At 47.0% G+C, this 21553-nt stretch overlaps 1 protein-coding gene across 6 annotated transcripts in view; it reads left to right on the top strand.

Moving 5' to 3' along the window:
* The window catches only part of LOC138258808 (zinc finger protein 583-like), a 79041-nt gene extending 57874 nt beyond the window's left edge, over positions 1-21167 (top strand). For 2 of the 6 annotated variants that reach the window (XM_069206052.1, XM_069206049.1), the window contains exons 3-6: positions 6567-6677; positions 13629-13736; positions 16097-16180; positions 18835-19645. In XM_069206052.1, the coding sequence (XP_069062153.1) occupies positions 6567-6677; positions 13629-13736; positions 16097-16180; positions 18835-19514 (983 nt within the window). In that variant the 3' untranslated portion in view covers positions 19515-19645. Of the gene's footprint in view, positions 1-6566; positions 6678-13628; positions 13737-16096; positions 16181-18834 lie in introns of all 6 variants that reach the window. The other 4 variants (XM_069206053.1, XM_069206050.1, XM_069206046.1 and 1 more) reach the window with 4 other exon arrangements.
* The last annotated feature ends 386 nt before the right edge of the window (positions 21168-21553 follow it).

The raw sequence follows: 21553 nt of genomic DNA, 5'->3' as shown, positions 1-21553 counted from the left end.
AGAGCTGGGGTTATTCCGGCACTTGACATGGCCGCCAAAGGTACTGCAACATACTTCCACAGAAAACAGTAGAGGAAGTGACTTAAACTAGAGTCCCATATGAAGTAATGTTAAAATACATTCATTTATTTTAACATTTTTAAACATATATATGTATGGGAACGTAATTTAATGTTTAAAAAATAAATTATATATAAATAATAATACATTTTATTTCATGATAATGTATTTTAATAACATGTTTATTTTTTTTTATTTAAACATAAATGTAACTTTCATTTTTAAAACAATTGTTACATTAATTCAAATTAACTCTGTACATAACTTTTTGTAATTTAAATATATATAAAATAAGTATAAACATTGTTGATTTAGGTGGGATTTTTTGTTGTAATCTTTTAATAAAAATGATTATTTTAATATATTTTAATTAATTCAATATTTAATTCAGAATTAGGCTAAACATGCTGTATCATTTTTAACTGTGTTCTAAATGTAAACTAAAACATAAAATATATATAATTAATTGAAATTAAGTTTTAACCTAAAAATAGTTTTACTACAGTTTTTAAAGTAAATTTTTTTAATTATTCCTATACTTTACTTCAGAGGGATCTCAGACCCAGTGGCGGAAAACTCCGCCTACTTGTGAAAAGTTAATAGTTGTATCTTCACACTTGGATATCCCCTGTGTGTCAGGGGTTGGAGACATGTAAATCTACACTTTGTGGTAAATTTACTCTTGAAGATGGTGAATCGCTAAAGGTAGTTGATTTACTACAAAGTGTAAGACTAGGTTTATACATGTAGATTTACTCCTGTGTACATTTTCCTCTGTAAATTGGCCCAATCATAATTTTATTTATTTAAAATGAGTTTCTATAGGGTGTTAGTTTACGTCCCTGCCTTTCTTATTTTCTATGAGAATGGGTGGTACTTGACTTACTCCAAAGCAAAGCTGGAGTAAATTTACAACTGTTTGGTCAACTTTAGGTCTTTTGTAACTTTAGAAATGTATTTTGCGAATAGCAAAGGGCTTTCTGTTTTGTGGGTAGGTGTTTGTAGCCTGTACATCACTACACCCCCTCGTTTAGTAGTGAATATTCCCCATGTTCCTTCCTCTCCCCCATGTCCCTTCCATATTTACTACTAAAATGTAGGCTTTTGTGTGTGATCTTTGCATAGAAAAAACAGAGGAGGTGGAGGTCCCTGCCTGTACGTTAGTGAATGACATTTTGTAGTGCTTGAGCCGTACTACTGTAGTACTACTCCTGTACTACCACACGCAGGTTGTGAAAAGGCTCTGAAATGCTTGTCAGCTCTGGGCGGGCACGAGGCCGGGTGGACTGAGTTGGAAGGCCAAGCAGATAAAAGGCCCCCTGCCAAAGACGCCCTCCAGGGAGATGGGTGAAATAGATACATTTGTTTGCTGCTGCACTCGCCTCTACGTACATTAGAATAGGGTGGCAGAAAGGAAAAACGGGAACACCACCACCGACTGTTACCTCCATCAGAGGCCATGGAAGTGGACTCCTTTCCTCCACATCTGCGTGGTCTCAACTCTACAGACTATCATTGTAGGAAAGTGCCCTTGTTGGCATGGTTACACCCCCCTAAGTTTAGCCTGATCTTGATGCCAACTTGACTGAGTGTGTGCTGGGATCCAGCACCAGTGTTCTTCCCCAAAAACTGTACAATTGTTTCCATAATTGGCACACCACTGGCACACAGTTAAGTTCCTTGTAAAAGGTACCAGTGGTACCAAGGGCCCTGTGGCCAGGGAAGGTCCCCAAGGATTGCAGCATGTGTTTTGCCACCCTGGGGGACCCCTCACCAAGCACATGCACACTGCCTTTGCAGCTTGTGTGTGCTGTTGGGGAGTAAACGTCAAAGTCGACATGGCACCCCTCTCAGGGTGCCATGTCCACAATCAACTGCCTGTGGCATAGGTAGGTCACCCCTCTAGCAGACCTTACAGCCCTAAGGCAGGGTGCACTATACCCCATGTGAGGTCATAGCTGCATGAGCAATATGCCCCTACAGTGTCTAAGTCCCTTCTTAGACATTGTAAGTGCAGTGTGGCCAAATTGAGTATATGGGCTGGGAGTTTGTCATTACGAACTCCACAGCACCATAATGGCTTCACTGAATACTGGGAAGTTTGGGATCAAACTTCTCAGCACAAGAAACCCACACTGATGCCAGTGTTGGACTTAGTGGAAAATGCACCCAGAGGGCATCTTAGGGATTCCCCCTGTATGTTGGCCAAAAGGCTAGTGCAGGACTGACCAGTCTCTGGCAGCCTGACACTTCCAGACGAGTTTCTGACCACATGAAGTGAGAGCCTTTGTACTCTCTGTGGCCAGAAACAAAGCCTGCACTGGGTGGAGGTGCTTCACACCTCCCTCCTGCAGGAACAGTAACATCTGGCGGTGAGCCTCAAAGGCTCAGGCCTCTCGTCACAGTGCCCCAGGGCACTCCAGCTAGGGGAGATGCCCGCCCCAGGACAAAGCCCCACTTTTGGACGCAAGTCCAGCTGGAAAAGTAGGGAAAACAAGGAGGAGTGACCACCTCAGCTGGGACCACCTCTAAGGTGTCCAGAGCTGAGGTGAGCCCCTCCTTGCAAAATTTGCATTGTAACCCTATTTCCCACCCCTACTTTGCAGCCCTAACCCTAGTTCCAAACCAAACCCTACTTCCTAACCCTACTTGGCAACAGTAACCCTAGTTCCAGCCCTAAACACACTTCCCAACCCTAGTTTCCCATCTCCAACCCTAGTAAATTCTCCATCTTGGTTTGGAGGACAGGGACCAATAGGGTTAGGTCTGAGTCTCCTCCCCAAAGGAAATGGACACAGGAAGGGTGCAGCTACCCTCAGGGAAAGTAGCCATTGGCTACTTCCCTCTTCCCCCTGTAAAGCCCCTAAATCCAGGATTTAAGGGCTCCCCTGAACCTAGCTTGTCAGATCCTTGGCGACCTCACAAGAAGAAAGAAGAAGGACTGCTAAGCTGACCCCCAGCAGAGAAGACTGAAGACGCAAACTGACTTGGCCCCAGCCCTACCGGCATGTCTCCAGCTTCAAAAGCCCTCCAGAAAGAAGGCAACACATCCTGCAGGACCAGCGACCTCTGAAAAGCCTCCAGAGGACTGCCTGCACCCCAGAGGACCAAGACTCCCGTGGACTAGAAGACCTGTCCAAGAGGAAATTTCATCCAAGGACTCCAGAGCCACCCGGATCCGCTAGTCCTGTCAACTCTGCACCCAACGCCCACGGCCCGTATCCAGGTGGCCCAACCGAGTAGAGCTCATCTCCAGGTGATTCCGAGCAAGTGCCCACCCTAGGTTGACCCCTCCTGTCCACGATGACACATGGCACCTGAATCTGTAAGGCCCCCCTGACCGGGACAGAACCAGACAAAGATTCCCGACGCCAAAAGGTTTCCATGCACCTGCAGCCCCCTGGCCTCTGGGAATCCGACCTTCCATGCTGCAACATCCAGCAGGCAGCCCCCCTTCTTGCCCAGCCTTTGGTTTTCAGAATCAACCTCCTGGACTTCACCTGCAGCATCTTTGTGGCCCCTGGGGTTCCCCTATAGGAAAGCACTGGGAGCCCGAAGCTGTGTTTGCACCCTGCATCCAGCCGCCTCCGCACCACTGAGGGTGTGCGTTTGGTGCAGACCTGTGGTCTCTCTGGTACTCCTCTAAACCCCCCAGGTCTACCCTCTGAAGACGCAGGTACTTACCTGCAAGCAGATCTCAATCCGAGTGCCCCCAGTCTCCTTTGGAGCCCATTTGAGGGAGAAAGAGACTTGCTTCACAAGGGCTCGGCTTGAGTGAGGCAAGTTCCTTCCCCTATGGATAAGTGGATCCGTTAGTGGCGTGAGCATGGCTTGGGTGCACTGCAATGCTCCATGGATCCACACAAACACAATGCCCACCATGTGACCAGATGTGTACTTTGGGGTGGAGATTTGCTGAGAGACCCCTGTTTTCTGCAGCTATTCCACTCTTTGCTCTGTCCACCTAGTGTTTGAAGTCCATTATCATGATGCTCTTTTGTGATACATATTGGGTGGTCAGTGGTAGGTTTGAACTACAGCATATCCACCAGAGATTGAAAACCCTTAGAATGAGCACCGTTTCTGAAAAGGATTTGGTTATTAGAGGTAAATTGGTGATCTGTGAAGTATGGCGGGTTATACGCTGCTTTGTTGTTCAGTCCTACTGCAACAGTGAGCGATGGTGGATAGCGAGTTACAGTAATTATTGTGCAAGTCATGCTCTGAATTGGATCAGTTCCACCCCACAGCTTCTTCCACAGACTTTTTTCATCCTGATGGTTTTGTGATGGGTCATGTGTAGGAGGTGTAAACCCTCCGCATCAAATACCATTATTGTGGGTGTGTGCTTGGTTGTTGCAGGGATAATTATATGGCCGACCTTGATGTGATACGATGAAACTCCATCCGACACAACAGTGGCAAGGATGGCAGGGTTGAGGAGTTGTGGGGGCGCGTTCACATGACTCACAACTTTCCTGGGTCTGTTATAGGTGAGGGTCACAATGACCTTAAACTAGTGACACCCCCTGGGATGTTTGTAGAATGATCTGCTTCCTTTATATTGTTCTGACAGTGTCAGTGAGCGTGCGGCCAGCAATGCCTACATGCTGGATGCTGATCTTCTAGTCGCAGTCTCAGTGCTGCGGTTGCAACTTTTACCTTCTCATCTGCATTGAAGGTGAAGTAGTTGTTGACTCATAAATTGCTAGTTGTTTGTCATTGGTGTGAATCATATTGGTCTCAGCTGTGCTTACGTTTGCTGTGAAATCTCTTTTGTGATTATGTTTAGCCTGAAGTGTCTTGGGATTCTAAAGCTTAGCCTGATCGTTCAGAACCTTCTGAAGTTTTTCTCCCACTGGTGACTGTTCCTTGTGTGCAATAGCTTGTCATTTCTGCTCTTATGGTCTCTGGTGTTGCAGAAATGGCCCGCAGTCAAGGTGGGCTCTCTGTGAAGATTTTTGTACAAGGTGGAGGCTGTGCTTTGTAGGGGTTTGGCCACCTTGGTCTCATTGATTGTCCACGAGAACTCGCCTACTCAGAAAGCATCTGGTAGAGAGCGAAGACTCTGCGTAGCACGGGCTTGGATATCTGCTGGGATTGGACTCTCTGTAAAGATTTCTGTACAAGTGAAGGCTGTGCTCTGTAGGGGTTTGGCCACCTTGGTCTCATTGATTGTGCACCAGAACTCGTCTACTCAGAAATCATCTGGTACAGACCGAAGACTCTGCCTAGCACGGGCTTGGGTGTCTACTGGGAGTGGGCTCTCTGTGAAGACTTCTGTACACGAAGAAAGCTGTGCATGTAGGAGTGTGTCCACACGTGTTTCTGGTTCGGTGAAAGTGATGTATTTTTGTGGTGCATCTTCAGACATTTTGCAATGTGATGCTAGCTGGTAAAATATTTACACTTGAGCTGGTTCCTGTCCGGTGCGCGTCGTGGTATAAACGACTGAATTGACACCTGTTTATGTGCACGGACAAACATTACTTTTCATTGTGTATAGTCATGACATTGTTGATTGCTTACGGCCATGTCATACGACCACAAGACTCCAGGCATGTTACATGACATCAAGCATGTCATGTGACCTTAGCTATATCACTTAATCACATGCAACTCAAATGACTTACAGAAGACAATGAGACGAAACTCACATGACTACAAGTGGGCCATGAGACTTCAATCACATCATATGACCACAAGCATATCACTTGACTTGAAAGTGCATTATTTCATTTGAGCTCAGAAATGTCACATGAACGCATGAATGTCACTTGTCTTTAGGCCTGTCACATGACCAAGCTCACCATGTGACCTCAGATATATCACATGATTTTATGCATGTTGCATGACTTTAAACATGTGAAGTGACTTCAAGCATGCCACATGAGGTCAGGCACATCACATGAATGCGGACATGTCATGTCATTTCAGGAATGCCAAATCACCCTAAGTATTTCACATGACGTCAAGCCTGTGATGTGACAGCAGGCATGTCTTCAGGATCTCATGCATGTCATGAATGCAGGCATGTTTTATGAACTGAAGCATTCTACAGGATTTTAGGCAAGTCATTTATCTTTTTGAATATCAAATGACTGCAAGTAAGGCATACAACTGTCACCATGTCACATGACTTCAGCCATGTCACATGACCTCAGGTAACTTATAAAGCTTCATGGAATTAATGCAGCTGGCAGAAGCCCTCCCCACAAAGCATCTGAGCCCCCATGTATTGTAAGGCGAGAGGTCATGTGAGGTGTGTAGGTTTGTTTTACAGCTGCACTTGAACTAGTGTCTGCTGGGCTGTTGCACAGAGATTGCTCCTCTCTAACACTCCGGGGTATAATCAGGGGGTTCTCACTGACTGCATCCCGGAGTCATCTACACTAGATTCTGTCAATATCTTGGGGTGCTGGGCAGACGTCGCCCTAATCTTTCGTAGTATCTTGTCATTGCACGTGGTGGGCAGAATATTAATTTCTGTTTCCTTTTCTACACAGGCCCCATTATTGCTACATCAGTGTTTTCACTGAAGGTAAAGGATACCGAAGAGCTGTGTCCTGCTGCCCCTCAGGACTCGGAGGGGAGACCCGGCGATGATCATTCGAGAAGTGAGTGAAACCTAAAGCTACTTTACATACATACATACATCTGCTTGTGTCTGTGAAGAGCTCCCTCCACCTTGGTCTTTCACAGCTGTCTGAAGATCAGACCTGACACACCAGTAGCCACTGGGCACAGGCATCACGCGGCCCAAGCAGTTAGAAAGAAACTGGACGGTCTTGACATCGAATGGGAGTGCCACAGCGCATCATCTTGATTAGGGAGCAATTCACATCCTGTGTCATCTTCAGAGGTAATGGTACAAATCACCTTCATGTAATACTGGATAGAATGCAGATACTGACTGCATATAATATTTTAAGAACTTGACAATATAACACAGGCAGCATTGCAGCATCAGAGTCTGCGCTGCTGAGAGGTCTCGAGTCCCAATGTCATACATTCCCTCCAGATCACCTTCCTCTCGCCCTCTCTAATAGGCGTGTGGTCCTCCCTTCCACACACTCACCGCTCTCTTCCTCTGACCACAATCCACTGCAGCACTTGTGGTCGTGGGCAGCAAAGGCGCCCCTAACTCTGAGCACCCACACGCTGACTTTCATCATGGGTTGACTCCCTGCACGGACAGTAAGTGTTCTGCCGAGGGCGTGGGATAGGTTGTAGCACGTGCGCCTCCCCCAGGGCCTGGGCTTCTCCACCTTTTTTGAGTTCGCCAAGGTTTGTCGGTGGTCGATCCTTACTCTGCAGTAGTCTTACACCACCCCTTCGCTGCAGCCGCATGGAGCCACCTCCACCTGCCTGCATCAGCAACAACCACCACTCTAGACTGGCAATGGAGCAGATGTCATGGCCACAGTGACCCCCTCCACACCACTCACCCGTTGAGCAGGCGACCATTGCTCATTCTCACCTTCATGCTACAAAAGTGGGATCCTTGTGATTGCCCGAGCCCCATTGACTTCTTGGTCTTCCTCTCATATCACAGAATTGCACTGGAGTAAGGAGTTGGTGTTCCCGACATACTTAAATATCATCTGTAGCTTGGAACTTCTCCCACAACGTGCCTTGCAGGGTTCCCGGTAGGGCTCTAAGAGTAAAAAGCCCTACCCTCAAACTATCAACCGGAAGGCATCCTCCAGAGACCTGAAACAAAACCTGTCTCAGCTTGTCCACTCTATGTTTGTAAGGTTGAACCTAACTCTCAGATCTCTCTTGCGAGCCCTGGGGTACACAGGGATTACAGTTGTGTTTATTGAGCCTTTTTACCTCTGGTGTCCAGGGGCCGCCCTGCTATGAGCCCAGAGTATTAAGCACCTAATCCTTTAGCAGTTGGCACTCAGGGTAGCGGGGAGGGCCAAGGCTTATGCAGGAAAGCGGTGTGGGGTTAGAGACTCAGAAGTCCTACATAAGAGTTGTTTTTTATCTCTGTGCCTACAATATTACACAACTGTGTAAACTGCAATACAGGAATGTCTTAATCAACTACTGGAAAAAAGACAGCAATGCTTATGGTGATTGAGTGATTCAGCTTCTGTCTAAAACACTGGCTTTGTCTCTGTTTGTGGCGCCCACTGTTGTGCCTGCAGTGCTCTGATGCCAAAAGTGGAAGTGCCTGGGTGTGTCCAATGTCTCCGGGAGCCCTAGTGAGAATATTAGAGTGTGATCACTTTTCTAGTGTCATTAGTCCATGAAAGGCAGCCATCTGGTTGCAGCCCCTTCTTCCCAGACACTTGTACAGACTGCAGAGCAGATGAGCCTGGAAGCAACCAAAGCTCTTCTCACAGCAGTAACAGAAAACCCAAACAAACCTGGCACCCATGCCGAAGGACAGCCCATCCCAGGACTTACTTCTCCATGCTGGTGAGGTAACCTACTCGGAGACTACATGCGTTCCTGGAGACCACACTCCAAACTCCCCAGGGAAGCAGAGGCCACAAGGCCCACTGCAAGAATAGCCAGTTGTAGCACAGAGCAGGGGCACCGCTGGTCAGGACTCAGTCCAAAGTAGCCCGCAGCACTTCTGGTAGCAAGATGAGGCCTTCAGAACATGGAGGGCAGCCTCTCAGCACAAGGACCCCTTGATGCAGATGTCGAGCAAACATAATACACGCGAGAACCCCAGCAACACTTCCAGGCCAGCGAGGATGGCCGAGGGAAAGTCGAGGCATAGCTGGGAGCAGCTGAAGATACGTGGACACGGGAGCTCAGCATAGGCCCTTGTATTGCTAACTTCCCTCTGGGCACCACAGTGTGTCAATGTTGTCTGTGATTTCTTTGTGAGTCCTCTTCTCGGGGCACCCTCCTCCTGTAGGGTCACTTTCAGTGTCCGACTCTCAGCATCACTGGCTCCCTCGGTAGAACGTTGCCAGGTGATCTGCTCTTACCTACCTGGGGAGCGGGTGCTCATCGACACCACTTCTGGATCTCAGAAGTTTCTCCTGTGGGGTATCGCCTACCGCTAGCTAGTGTGAGCTCCTGAGACTTGGGGTTTCAGCCCCCTTTTAAATGCTAGTTACAGAGTTTTTGGATTCTCCTGAGACAGTCTTTGTCTCCTCATGTCAGCAGGAAGGACTTGCGGGCCGTGAATCTCTTGCCCAGAGAGACCCAAAACATGGTCTCCAACGGGAAGAACGATGGCACCATATGCACTTGTGAGTCTGTCGGGAGAATCACATCTCGGGGAATGAGGGAAAAATCAGGACATGGGAAGTCTTCAATCATGCCACACCACCTATCCTCTTGCCGGGGGTCACACCTGAAAAGAACAAAACTGCAGGACATGGAAAAGGGTCACCCCTGCACTTCTGAAGAGAACGCAGTCCCTCTCGCACTCTGGTTCCTGGCTCAGCACAACCGCTTCAGGAATGGCCGCACTATGCATCTTTCAGCCAGAAGGCTACCCCTACCCTCCATTTTGTAGACCGTGTTTTCAGTCCAGAAGTCCAGAAGCCCAACAGTTGTCCATGTAGTACACGCTCCAGGTACATCTTCCACATAGGACCAAACATATATTTCTTATGGGTGCATACAGGGTACCAGGAATAATCTGTTTCCAAAGACTAAACAGACAATTCACAGCAGCTCACTCGCCTTCCGCCACTAATACAAAAAATATTTGTCCTGCTGCTTGTAATTCGAGTTGAATGAATATGATAAAAAACAAACAGAAATTCACTAAAAAAATCCAAAGTTAAAATTATTTTATAGTTAGGCATGGTAAGAAAATCTTACTTCACATAAAAAAAAACACTAGAAATTCAGGGAATAGAGCAAAGTTTAGCGTGGCATTATAGTCAGGTGTGGTAATAAGATCTTACTTGAGCAGTGCAGGGTGGGCGCAAGTTACAGTTAGCTCAATATAGTATAACTGGTGAGTTTTTATTTTTAGAACATTAGTTTTTTTTAAATTTCAACACCTACCTATAATGTAACTTTATCCTTTGTTTGTTTCAGTGAATTTCTGTGTTTTTTTTAACGTAAGCTCAAATATTATTACCTTATGTAACTCTAACTTCAGTTTAGCCACTTCCACCTCTGTGTTTTGGTTTTGAGAGAGTGAGAGAGAGAGAGAGAAAGAGAGTGAGAGAGTGTGTGTTTGTGTGTCTGTCTGTCTGTCTGTCTGTCTGTCTCTCTATCTGTCCATCTGTCTGTCCAGCTGTCTCCTTGCCTGTCTGTCCTTGTGCTGCACAAAGTAGTGAGGTGTGCTCTGGTAGATACTGCCCTCAGTACGGTTGTATTGTCACTATCCGAAGACGAGGCAGTGACTGGAAGGTACTTTGAGAGGGAAGCCTCGGCCAGTGCGGTACATGGTGCCAACCTCGCTAAGCGATAAGGCAAGGTCTGGTGCTTGTTGGGAGTAAAAGTTTGATTTGGTGCAGGAGTGAGAACTGGTGCCAACCTGACTGCTCCTTATAATTTGGAAGTACTTGTAGAAACCATTGCATGGGTAAGGGAGTTACACGCTCTCTGCTGAGATGTGTGGTAATCAGGAGCAAAGTTGACGTAGCCTTCTCTGTCTAAGGTCATGAAATGAGTACCACTAAACTGGGTGACAATTGTATGTGTTACCGAAAGTGCTGGGAACAGTAGACGTGGCGTATGAAGCTAGTAATAAGTAATCATTATTGTGGACGAGGCTTGAAGAAACCATCAAGTTGTAGTTTCTGATGAGGACAAGCTCACTTTGTGGGACTGAGTTCTAGGAGGATGGCGTCCAGGGTTGGATGGAGTGTAAAGGACCCTGTAGATGCCGCATGTCAGGTTCAAGGGGGCAGGGGCACCTTTCCCTTGTGTTTCATCAGCACCTTTGGGGCAAAGGAGATTTCATGGATGGAGGGAGATGTCATGGATGGAGGGAGATGTGGCAAGTGGAGAGAGATGTCATGGATGGAGGGAGATGTCAGGGATGGAGGGAGATGTGGTGCGTGGAGGGAGATGTCAGGGATGGAGGGAGATGTGGTGAGTGGAGGGAGATGTGAGGAGTGGAGGGAGATGTGTTGAGTGGAGAGAAATGTCATGGATGGATGAATGGAGTATTCCAAGGGACTCAAAGTATAGGCTGAGTAGCATCATTGATTAGTACTGAGGAGTATGTACGCATCAATTCCTGGAGTGTTTCCGTCCCAGTAGCCCAGCGCAGCCCTGGTGGTGCCCAGTTTGGGCTCTTGATGCGACCGTTGGCATCCTGGGTGTTGAGTGGAGGTTGTAGGGTTTGAGTGATTATGGGCGATGGGGAGGCGACCGAGCTCCAGCTGGCGAGAGGTGGCAGCATTTGGCCTGGCGGAGCGGAGCAGAGGTGGAGAGGTTGGGCCAATGCACACAGTGGAATTTTGAAATAATGCTTGGGATGAAAAGCGTTTGCTGCTCTCTGCAGCCTGGGCCTTCTTCTCAGGTGAGATGGATAGGGAGGTCCCTATGAGCCCTCCTGACAGGGATAAAGAAATCAGAAGGTCCTTGCAGTATCCAAGCTGTGTTTCACAGAGCCTCAAGAACAGCTGATGGGAGAGGTGAGAGTCTCTGGTTTGTCACAGCTGAGATGAAGGGATCCCACTACAGTCACAGTAGGTCCTCAGACATCTCCCAGGCTTCAGGTCCACAGCACTAGGTGCCTCTCTAGGCCAGCTGAGATGAAGGGAGTGGAGTGGAGACGTCCCGATATAGTCACAAGTAGGTTCTGGCCCCCCCAGATGCCCCCCGGCTTCAGATCCCCAGCACCGGTGCATCAATAGGCCAGCTGAGATGAAAGGAGCGGATATGTCCTGCTAAAGTCACAGGTAGGTTCTGTCCTCATCAGACATCCACCAGGCTTTAGCTCCCCAGCACCAGATGCATCTCTAGGGCAGCTGAGATTAGGGGAGGGGAGTGGAGACGTCTCTCTGTAGTCACAAGTAGGTTCTGGCCCCCTCAGACAGCCCAAGCTTCAGATCCCCAGCACCAGATGCATCTCTAGGTCACCTGTGATGAAGGGAGGTGAGTGGAGATGTCCTGCTGTAGTCACAAGTAGGTTCTGGCCCCCCCAGATACCCCCGGGCTTCAGATCCCCAGCACCAGGTTCATCTCTAGGGCAGCTGTGATTAGGGGAGTGGAGTGGAGATGTCCCGCTGTAGTCACAAGTGGGTTCTTTCACCCTCAGACGGCCCAGGCTTCAGATCCCCAGCACCAGGTGCACCTCTAGGTAGGTCAGCTGAGGAGCAGCCCAGGGACACATGTTCTGTCTTCATCAGGACACATGAGTGGAACGACATCCCACGGCTGCAGAGCTCGATGAACCTTCCCCCGGAAGTGACTGTCAGTCCAGGGACGGAAGGCGTCTACATCTAGTGAAGATGAGTCTTCTTTGCTGAGGCCTGGGCTCGATCTGGGCCACAGGTAGAGTTGAATCCCTCACCTCCCTGCAATGCTTGGAGCGGGCTCCCATCCTCTGTGGGTCGCCAGCCAGGGCACCGCCAGAGTAATGGCTGTTCCTCTGCGAGTGCCTTGGCTGATCTCTTGATCACGCCAGGGAATGTTTCAGATAGGGGTTAAGGAAAATGTCTAATGCTGCTTTCCTTGAATCATAAGCTTGAGTGATGTGGTAAAGGTTTAGACTGATGGACCTGGGGGGGCATGGGAGCGGAGCCTTTCCCTTAGAGAGTGAGTACATCTACGGTACATCAAGGTCCACTCGTAGGAGGCCTACACCTGTCGTACCCCCATACTTGTGTCCAGAGCTTTTGGGATGTGACATTCACCATAGAAAGGGGTTGTTGATCTCTCCCCTCCCAAGCTCGGTTATTCTTTAAAGTTACTACATTAGTTTTGTTGGTGTCTGCCTCCATGGTGATTCTAGGGTGGCTGCCTGGCTGAATCTGTTTGGAGTACACAACCTAACTGTTGTCTGCGTTAGGAGCACCCCAGAAAAAAAGATAGGCTGTGGGGCAGTGGTACCCAAAGATAATACAAATTCCTGTATGTTCCCCCTATCCTCAGATGGTGTGAGCAGCTCTCTCGCTTCTGTTTGGGAATGAGACAGCTGATGTGGATATCCGTCTAAGCTCATTGTACCTACAGTACAGCTGCAACTAGCTCCTCAAAACCCACCATAAGCACTTTAGGGACTACATACCTACAGACCGGCCCAAGCGCCTGGATACCCTTTCGGTATTCTACACAAATCTGTATAACACAACATCACCCTTGGTTCGGTCTCAGAGGACTATGAAGTCGTCGTGTTTGGACCTTCTTGTCAGGCTCTGCCCTTTCATTGGTTCTAGTAGAGGGGCTGTGACAAGCAGGGCTTCCTGCCTCACTCTCACTGCTTCTTGCTACAACTCCTACAGCAGATGAAAACAGAGAAAGGGCGAGAAAGAGAAAGCTGCCACTCACTAAGCTCCGCCCCTTATGAGGTTTACTTTTCATTGATTTTAATGAACAAAATGTGAATGTTTGGGACAGTGGAATGAGCAAGTTTGGCTGCCCTGCAGACCTTCTGGATAACCTCTTTGTTTAATTTCCTGCAGATCAGGAGCTGGTCATTCCAAGTGCTTCAGCGCCCATTAAAGAAGAAGACGCAGATCGAGAGAGCCCTGGACCAACTACAGGAATGAGACCCCTGGTATCCCCAAGAGGTGCGTAGTTAAGGGGCATATTTAGGGAACAGTGGCTCAGGACAGCGCAGCAAATTACCTCAGAGTGCGGCCCGCCCTACAGGGAAAGGGCAGGAATGCACCATATGTATCCAGAGCAGCACATTCTTGTCCTTTCCCTGCGCTGGTGCACAATTTGCAGCCTAGCATCAATGCCGGCGCCCTTGCACTATGATGCGACGGTGTCTGCGTTGTAGGCAGGATTGTTTTGGGGCAGGAAGGAGCACCTAGGGGTGGGAAAGCAGAAATGTTCCATATTTACAGATATGGAGCATTTCTCTACTCTACTTGCGCCGGCGCACTGTGTGAGGATTAGGAGGACCACAGGCGACATTTCACTATAATGAAGGAATGTGCCTCTTTGTATGTGTGCTGCAGAACTCAGCACATACGGGAAGAACAAGCAATGAGGAGAAACCAAGATATTTCTTCTCCTTGCACTTCTCCTGGCTAGTTGCACCTTTTGGAAGCAAACCCGGGTTAACAAGTCTTTGTAAATAAGGGCTTGCATCAAAATACATGGGCAGGTGCACGAGAAGTCCCATGTCCCACCCATGTAATGCCTACCCGAAGCAAAGTCACAGACGGCGCGATATGCTCTGTGTTGTGTTATTTTGTAACACTTCAAACTAAACAAAATGGCTTTGCGTGGCCTAGTAAACGCCAACAATGATTTTGCATCGTGGGTGTGCCACAAAGGTGATGAAACTGAGATGCAAAGTCATAGTAATTCTGGCCCTAACCGTGCACCACTTCCTAAGTGGGGCAACAATCAGTATGCGTCATGACAGCTGTTTGCCTCTTCATCTTTGTTGGTAAAATAGCTTGAGTGCAAGGGCAAAGGTCACTTCCATATGCAAATGAGAAAACATATATTAGAGTCATTGTGCAGGCACACATATTTCAGCACAGGGTTCTGCCAGTCCTTCTCTGTTACCTACATTACCCAATGGCACAAAAAGTGGGTGCAAATGCTCCAGGAGCTCTCAGGACCTTTATTAATCAATGGTGTGCATGTGCTTTAAGAGACAACAATTTACAACTGCTTGACAGCAACTAACACAAATCTACACAAAGGCCCTCATTACAACAATGGTGGTAAAAACCGCTTACCGCCGTCGTGACGGCCTAACATACTGTCACCGTGGCTACCATCTGTCCACCATGATATGATCACTGCCGGACTTCCGCCACAAGAAGGGCGGAAATCCAGCAGTGATCATACTGGCGGACGGTGGTAAGCTGGCGCTGCTACCACCAGCACCGCCACGCCAGTGGAACGCCGCCAGCCATATCATGACCTGTGATACGGCCTGGCGGTGTTCTGGTGCCGGGGCGCTGCTGGCGGTAGCAATGCCATTTCCCGTTCCCTGCTGGAAGACCTCTTCACTTAAGGTAAGTTGGGCTTCCGACAGGGGAGGGCGTGGGGGATGTTGTATGTGTGTGTGTGTCTGGTTGTGAGCATGAATGTCTGAGTGTGTGTATGAATGCATCTGTGTGTGTTGTGTTGTTTGCGTGGGTGTATGCGTGTGAGTAAATGCGTGTAAGAATGGTGAAGTCAGTGCGTGTCTGCATGTCAGTGTGATTGTGTGTAAGAATGTGTGCGAGCATGTCTGGAAGTATGCGTGTATGAATACGTGTATGCAAGTGTGAGTGATTGGGTGTATGCAAGGTGCGTGTCTGCGGGTGTGTGTGCGTATGGGGAGTGGGGAGAGTGAGAAGATCGGAGGGGTGGGGGGAGTTTGGATGGAGGGGGGTGGGGGTGTCAGGTGTGTGTTGGGGGGGTGGGGGAGCCACCTACCGGTGACAGAGAAGGATTCACTGTCACCGGTACGGCCTACCACCATGGTTTCTGTGGTGTTGCTAATGCCACGAAAACCATGGTGGTAGGCTGGCTCATAATGCTGCCGATGGTACTATGCCGGCCGCGAGGTCGTAGATTGACATCTCTGGCCTGGCAGCTGGTACCGCCATGGTGGTATGAGTGGAGAAGTGGCGGGTTGGCTTCAGCCAACCCGCCATTCTCATAATGTGGCGGTATGTACCGCCAGCCTCTTGGCGGTACTACTGCCACATTTCCACTCACTGCCGGGGTCATAATGACCCCCCAAGTATCATCGCAAGGCAGCTATTTCTGGACTTTAACGTTAAAAAACTGAACTTGAATGTTTTTATCTGTGCTGCTGCAAAGAACCCATGACACCGCTTATAAGAAATTGAAAGTAGCGCAGAAGTCCTTGTTTTGCATAAACCCTTGTAACGGAGGTAACTCCTCGAACACCTGCTGTGAGATTTAATGAGTGTGTAAAAGAGATAAAACGTGTACCCTTGGTGTTCCCCAGCAGGATTTGATGTTCCCAATATTGACTCAGAGGCAGGAGAGGAGGATGCCTTCGAAGCTGGAGGCGAGAGCGGTACCATCTCAGGTGAGTGCCAACTCCTCGCAAATCCTCACTCCGCTGTGGACCACTGAGGGCTTTAACACCGCAGGTTAGTTAGCAATGCTTGTGGCGAGTGGACATTCCCTGGGCAGTAAGGGTAACATTCTCAGCTTTGGTGAACTGTGTGTCGCTTATCATTACATTTCCAAAAATGAATTCTGTAATTTAGCTATAAACGACCCCTTCCCTCGAGGGATCCTTCTCCGCTCTGGTAAGTTACCCCGCTTCTGACCAGTGTGTCATCGGGGTCTGTGGGTGAGCTGCATTCCTGGGTTTGGAGAGAGCGGCCTGTCTCAGCTCCACGAGGCTAGCAACATCACTGTTGTCTGCCGATGTCACTCACAATCCATCGCTGTTACTTAAACACAGTTGTTAGGTCAATCAAGTGTATACAAATGAAGTGATCTTTGTTCTGAAACTTCACACATTTTAGCAGTATTAGCCTTGTACCTGCAAAGGTTTCTCTGCCCTCCTAAGCCTCTGTTAGCATTTGGGATAGTTTGTTGCATCTTTGAAAAGTTTCTTTTTTAATTACATCCGTGCAGATTTTGTATCTTTTTTCCCCATGGTTTTGAGGATTGTAAACATTCCCAGGGTTTGAGATGTACTAGGGAGGTGCCTGCAAAAATAGCCACAATGTAACAATATCAGTTTTCTTTTGTAAAAGGATATGTTATAGTGTACTGTGCTTTGAGAGGCGATATCTGGAGAAGGGCGCACAACTGCATTTTTCCAGCTAATAGAAGGAGTAAGTGGTGGGAAAATAATTGTGTTGCCCACCTTGCGCTTTTGAAAATGGTCAATATCGCCGCTGTTGTACTTTGTTCAAGAACGTCCATGACACCAATAGCTAACATCCTAGCTGTAGCCCACAATGGATATGTGTTGTGCACTGACCATGCAAGACTTGGCAAAGAAAAATAAAACCTATACAAACTGGTTGGCAAGGAGATCTGTGCATTATGCGAGTGTAGCTAAGGATCTCAGCCTACGGCCTGGGTGGATTGTACCACTCCAGTGTCCGAATACGCTCAGAGACATCGCATTGTGAGGGAGTTTTCCCAAAAGTATGTTTTTGTTTGGGATTCATTAGCAACAGACAGCCAAACATTTAGGGTATCAATTGATAAGCACCCTACATCTTGTGTTTCAACATTTTCAATAAAAATAGAACCCTATATATGTGGGTAGGCCTATCATATGTGATTGCAACCGTGTCAGACAGTCAGTTGTTGAAAGTTCCTATACAAACAGTAGGAGTGTGTGTTCCCCAAGTTTGGGCCATACCAGAGAAACAATCCAGCCCCAAGCATTTCTGAAAACTAAGGACACTCAGGAATCCAGGTATGTTTGGCCTGTAACCCAGAGTTTCCGCCGAATATCAAAGTATGGCTTAAAAAAACAAACGAAACACAACATATGTGTGCTGTTAAAAACAACATTTGTGACCAAGTAAAAAAAACTTAGAATCTAATCTTCCCATCCTTCTCTTGACTAAGGCATGCCCACATGTGTGGGTCGGCCAATCGCACGCGGGGGGTAAGAGCTCAAATCACAACCACGCCAGCTATGATTTTAAAGAGAAGAAACAGTAGACATGTACCATGCAAGACGACTGCAGTTTTTGTGGCTGGGTCAATACCCAGGAAGGTCCTAACATCGATCATGGGTGTTATCAGCGTATTTCCTTAGGGCGGGCAGGTAGCACAGCTCCCACACAGCTCAGCTATCTGTGCACATCAACGTGGTAGCGGTGTACCAGACTTCTAAAACTTGTTGTCTCTGAAAAGAAGCTGCCGATGAGAGCAAATATCGATTCCCTACATGGTGGAGACCAAAGAGCCTGTCCTCTGGGGTTCAGTTGTGGGAGGTGAACCCATTTCTATCCCTCCAAATTGGCAGTTACAGGCTAATATTTTTCTTTAATTTGGGCTCACTGTGTTGCATAGTAAAAGTCTTCCACATAAAAAGTTTAATTTGGATAACTGTGCCATAAAATAGCGACTGCTTTATCTGACTTCATTCTTAATGTCATTTTATTCCCTTTGCAAGATGAAATTGAAAAACAATCATGTTTGAACATTGTCAATCGCTGCTATATTAGTTGTCAGTCGGTCACTCATTCTTTAACAAAATAAAATATAAGTTGATGTTGCAATGTTTTCTCTTAACTTGATTTTCTTAATTTTATACGTACAGACCTGCCAGCTCACACGTTGCCACTGTGTGGCACGCGATATTGGCTCCCGTCACGTGGTGAGGAGCCGATATCACACAGTGGCAGGGAAAACGAGCTAAAAACCACCGTAAACAGTGGTTTTCAGGCCGATTTCAGAGGCTTTCAACCTCCCACGTTCATCAATGGGTGTGAAAAAACTTGAAGACATCTGCAAAAGCTTCAGCAAGCTTTTGTTTCTTTTTTAGAGGGGGCTGCTTGGGGGAAAAAGTCCCTCTTAGGTGCTTTCTCAGCACTATGTCCCACCCCCTTCAAGGCCCCGCCCCTTCTCACACAGTGTGATTTTTTTTCAAAGATGGCAGGTCTGTACTTAGGTGTAACATACTATCTATATTTATATGTGATATATGCTTTATATAGGTGCATCAGCAATTACAGAATGATTTCTATTTTTTTTAAACAGGGTTTGGGATTAGAAGAATGAAAGCTGAAAGCTCTGAAAAGGGCCCTGAAAAGACTGAGTCTTTCATCGCTTTGCCAGGAGATGCTCCAATGCATGTGCTTGAACCATCTGAGGAGTGCGTGGGATCTGAAATCAAGATGGGACCACAGAGTCCCCAACTACTGGAAGAAGAAGCAGCTTCACATGGCAATGCTTTCTGTAGCTCTTTGCTTTTCAGCTTACGTCAGGGAGCTGAGGAATTAGGGCGAGACTTAGAAATCTTTGGAAATCAGAGCGCTCTTATAGGCCAAGAGGTTTTCACATGTCAACAGGATACTCAGCCTTACTGGGGGCAGTATGGATCACATCAACATGCAACAAACACTATTGAAAAGAGAACATTGTCGAGAAGCCACAGGACACGCACAAGTGGCAGGCTTCACAAATGCACTGAATGTGAAAAACAATTTAGTCAGAAGGCAGACGTTTTACGCCACCAGAGAACACACACAGGTGAGAGACCATATCAGTGTACTGAATGTGAGAAAAGCTTTAGTCAGAAATCAAATCTTTCTAGGCACCAGCTGACACACACAGGTGATCGACTGTATAAGTGTACCTTATGTGAGAAAAGTTTCAGCCAAAAGGTAAATCTAATTGTGCACAAGAGAATGCATACAAATGATCTAAATGGGTCCTGAGTCTGGTATGAGGTTTGTTCTTTACCAGAATATAGCAATACCCAAATTTGAAACGCCGTCACAATGGAAGACCTTTTAAATATACTACTGTACATATGAAATACTTCAATGTGTAAAGTATGTTTGAGAGAACACCCACCACAGAGTTGAGATGCTCAGAGGTATTTGCCAGTTATTTGCAAGGACAGTAGTACACAGTGTTATTGTACCATGCTCCAATCGAAGAATGAAGTTTATTGCTCTCAGAACATTTATACAAAAGAAGAGCTCAATGTGCCGACAATACGCCCATGAGATAGGCCTTAACAATGCACTCAATGTGAACAATTGCTAACCCGGACTAACCTGCATTTGTTTGATTTGACTTTAGATCCCACCACACATCCCGTATGATACCATGGAAAACATATATAGAAAATAAAGACACATTTTAATAGAAATTTCATAAAGAGGGAAATGTGAAGCAGAGATTGTACACAGGCAGTGTAAGGTTTTTTCCTGATAAAGCATTCTTTTTACCTCAACAATACTGTCTTGTCTCCCCTGTTACTACAGTCAGAGCTTCACCCCCTCCTGGTCTCTCAGCATTGCGCTGTCGTTCCCTCTCCTGCAAGGGATTGCTTGTTCACTACCTGCCGGGCTGGTGCCTGACTGAAGGAGAACCTTGTTACACTTTTTTAAGGGTTTGTAAGTCTCCCTGCAGAGGAGTGGGGGCTGAAGATATCAGGTGTCTCTGTTTGAAGATAGCCATGCCGTAGAGGAATATCGCATGCTGAGCGGTGTCTGAATCCCTCTGATCCTCCCGCTGGATGAAAACTACCAGCATGTTAAGGACAGAATATGTGGGTTTGAAAACGTACCTCACAATTTGGGGTCCATCTCCAGGACTCACATACATGACAGCAATTCCAGCATGCCAGCATGCCTGTGTCAAGAATCATAGCATACATGTCTATTCTCTGTCGGCTTGTAGGCATCGAACTTTATTGCATTCGCTCCAGTCAAAGGAAGGAAAGGCTGGAGATGGACAAGGAATGTCAGCGGCATTTGGTGAGAAGCTTCTGAGGATGCACCAGGAAGCAGCTATGAGTGCAAACTGCGGTTCCCTTGGTTTCTAAGCTCTCACGTCATTTGGGAATGTAAGTGGAGCTCTTTGATGTTCAGTACACGTTTCCTCACCTTCGCCGGCATCCAAGCGAGATACGCAGCTGCTGCACCCAGGATCCTGCTATCTGAAACCCACAACAACTTGGGAGTCGTTTCCACAGATTCCATGCATTGCAGAACCTGCTACTCGGTTCCAGTGGTACTCCAAGGATGCAGTCCTGTTAAGCAACTCACTTTGAATATTTACATTTGAGGAACCTTCCACTTGATAAGTCTCCAAACTAGAACCTAACATTGAGGACAAATTAAAGCAATTTCTGAGCTATTGTTTTGCTGTACATTTAGTGCTGTGGTACATGAAGTTAACGAATAAGCTCTTTAAATCTGAATAGATTGATAATGTTTACTACGTGTATATTACATTTATGATGTGGATAATCAAGGATGGTAATTACTGTATCAACGTGTTAACACAATACTGCTTCATGTTGCATCTTTCAGTTCACAGAAGTTCTAACTAGAAAGTCCTATTAAACACAAGGAGAGATGAACGTGTACACTTCCATTGTTTTAGAAACAGTGATACAAAGACTTGATACAATATCTTAAAGACATGCAATCAATCAATCAGTTTTTGTAAAGCACGGCTACTCACCTGTGAGGGTCTCAAGGCTCTTGGGGAGGTGGGGGGCTCTAATCTAGGTTTTCAGCTTTTAGACATATTGCATGTTGCACTTTACAAGAGAGTCAGAGATGTGGAGATAATCTGAAGGTATATCATTGCCTATATATATGTGTAGAATTAGATGCAGTATATTTCATGGATAGTAATCATCTCATTTATTTTAGGTAACTGCTGTGACCAGTAGAACTGCACTGCTCTCCAGTTCATCACTCTTTTCTCTCTAATCCCATCCCCCTTCCCAGGTCTA

Source organism: Pleurodeles waltl, chromosome 9 (genome assembly GCF_031143425.1).
Source record: "Pleurodeles waltl isolate 20211129_DDA chromosome 9, aPleWal1.hap1.20221129, whole genome shotgun sequence".
Classification (NCBI taxonomy): domain Eukaryota; kingdom Metazoa; phylum Chordata; class Amphibia; order Caudata; family Salamandridae; genus Pleurodeles; species Pleurodeles waltl.
The sequence above is the reverse complement of the archived record's forward strand: the minus strand, read 5'-3'. Positions and strand labels throughout refer to the sequence as shown.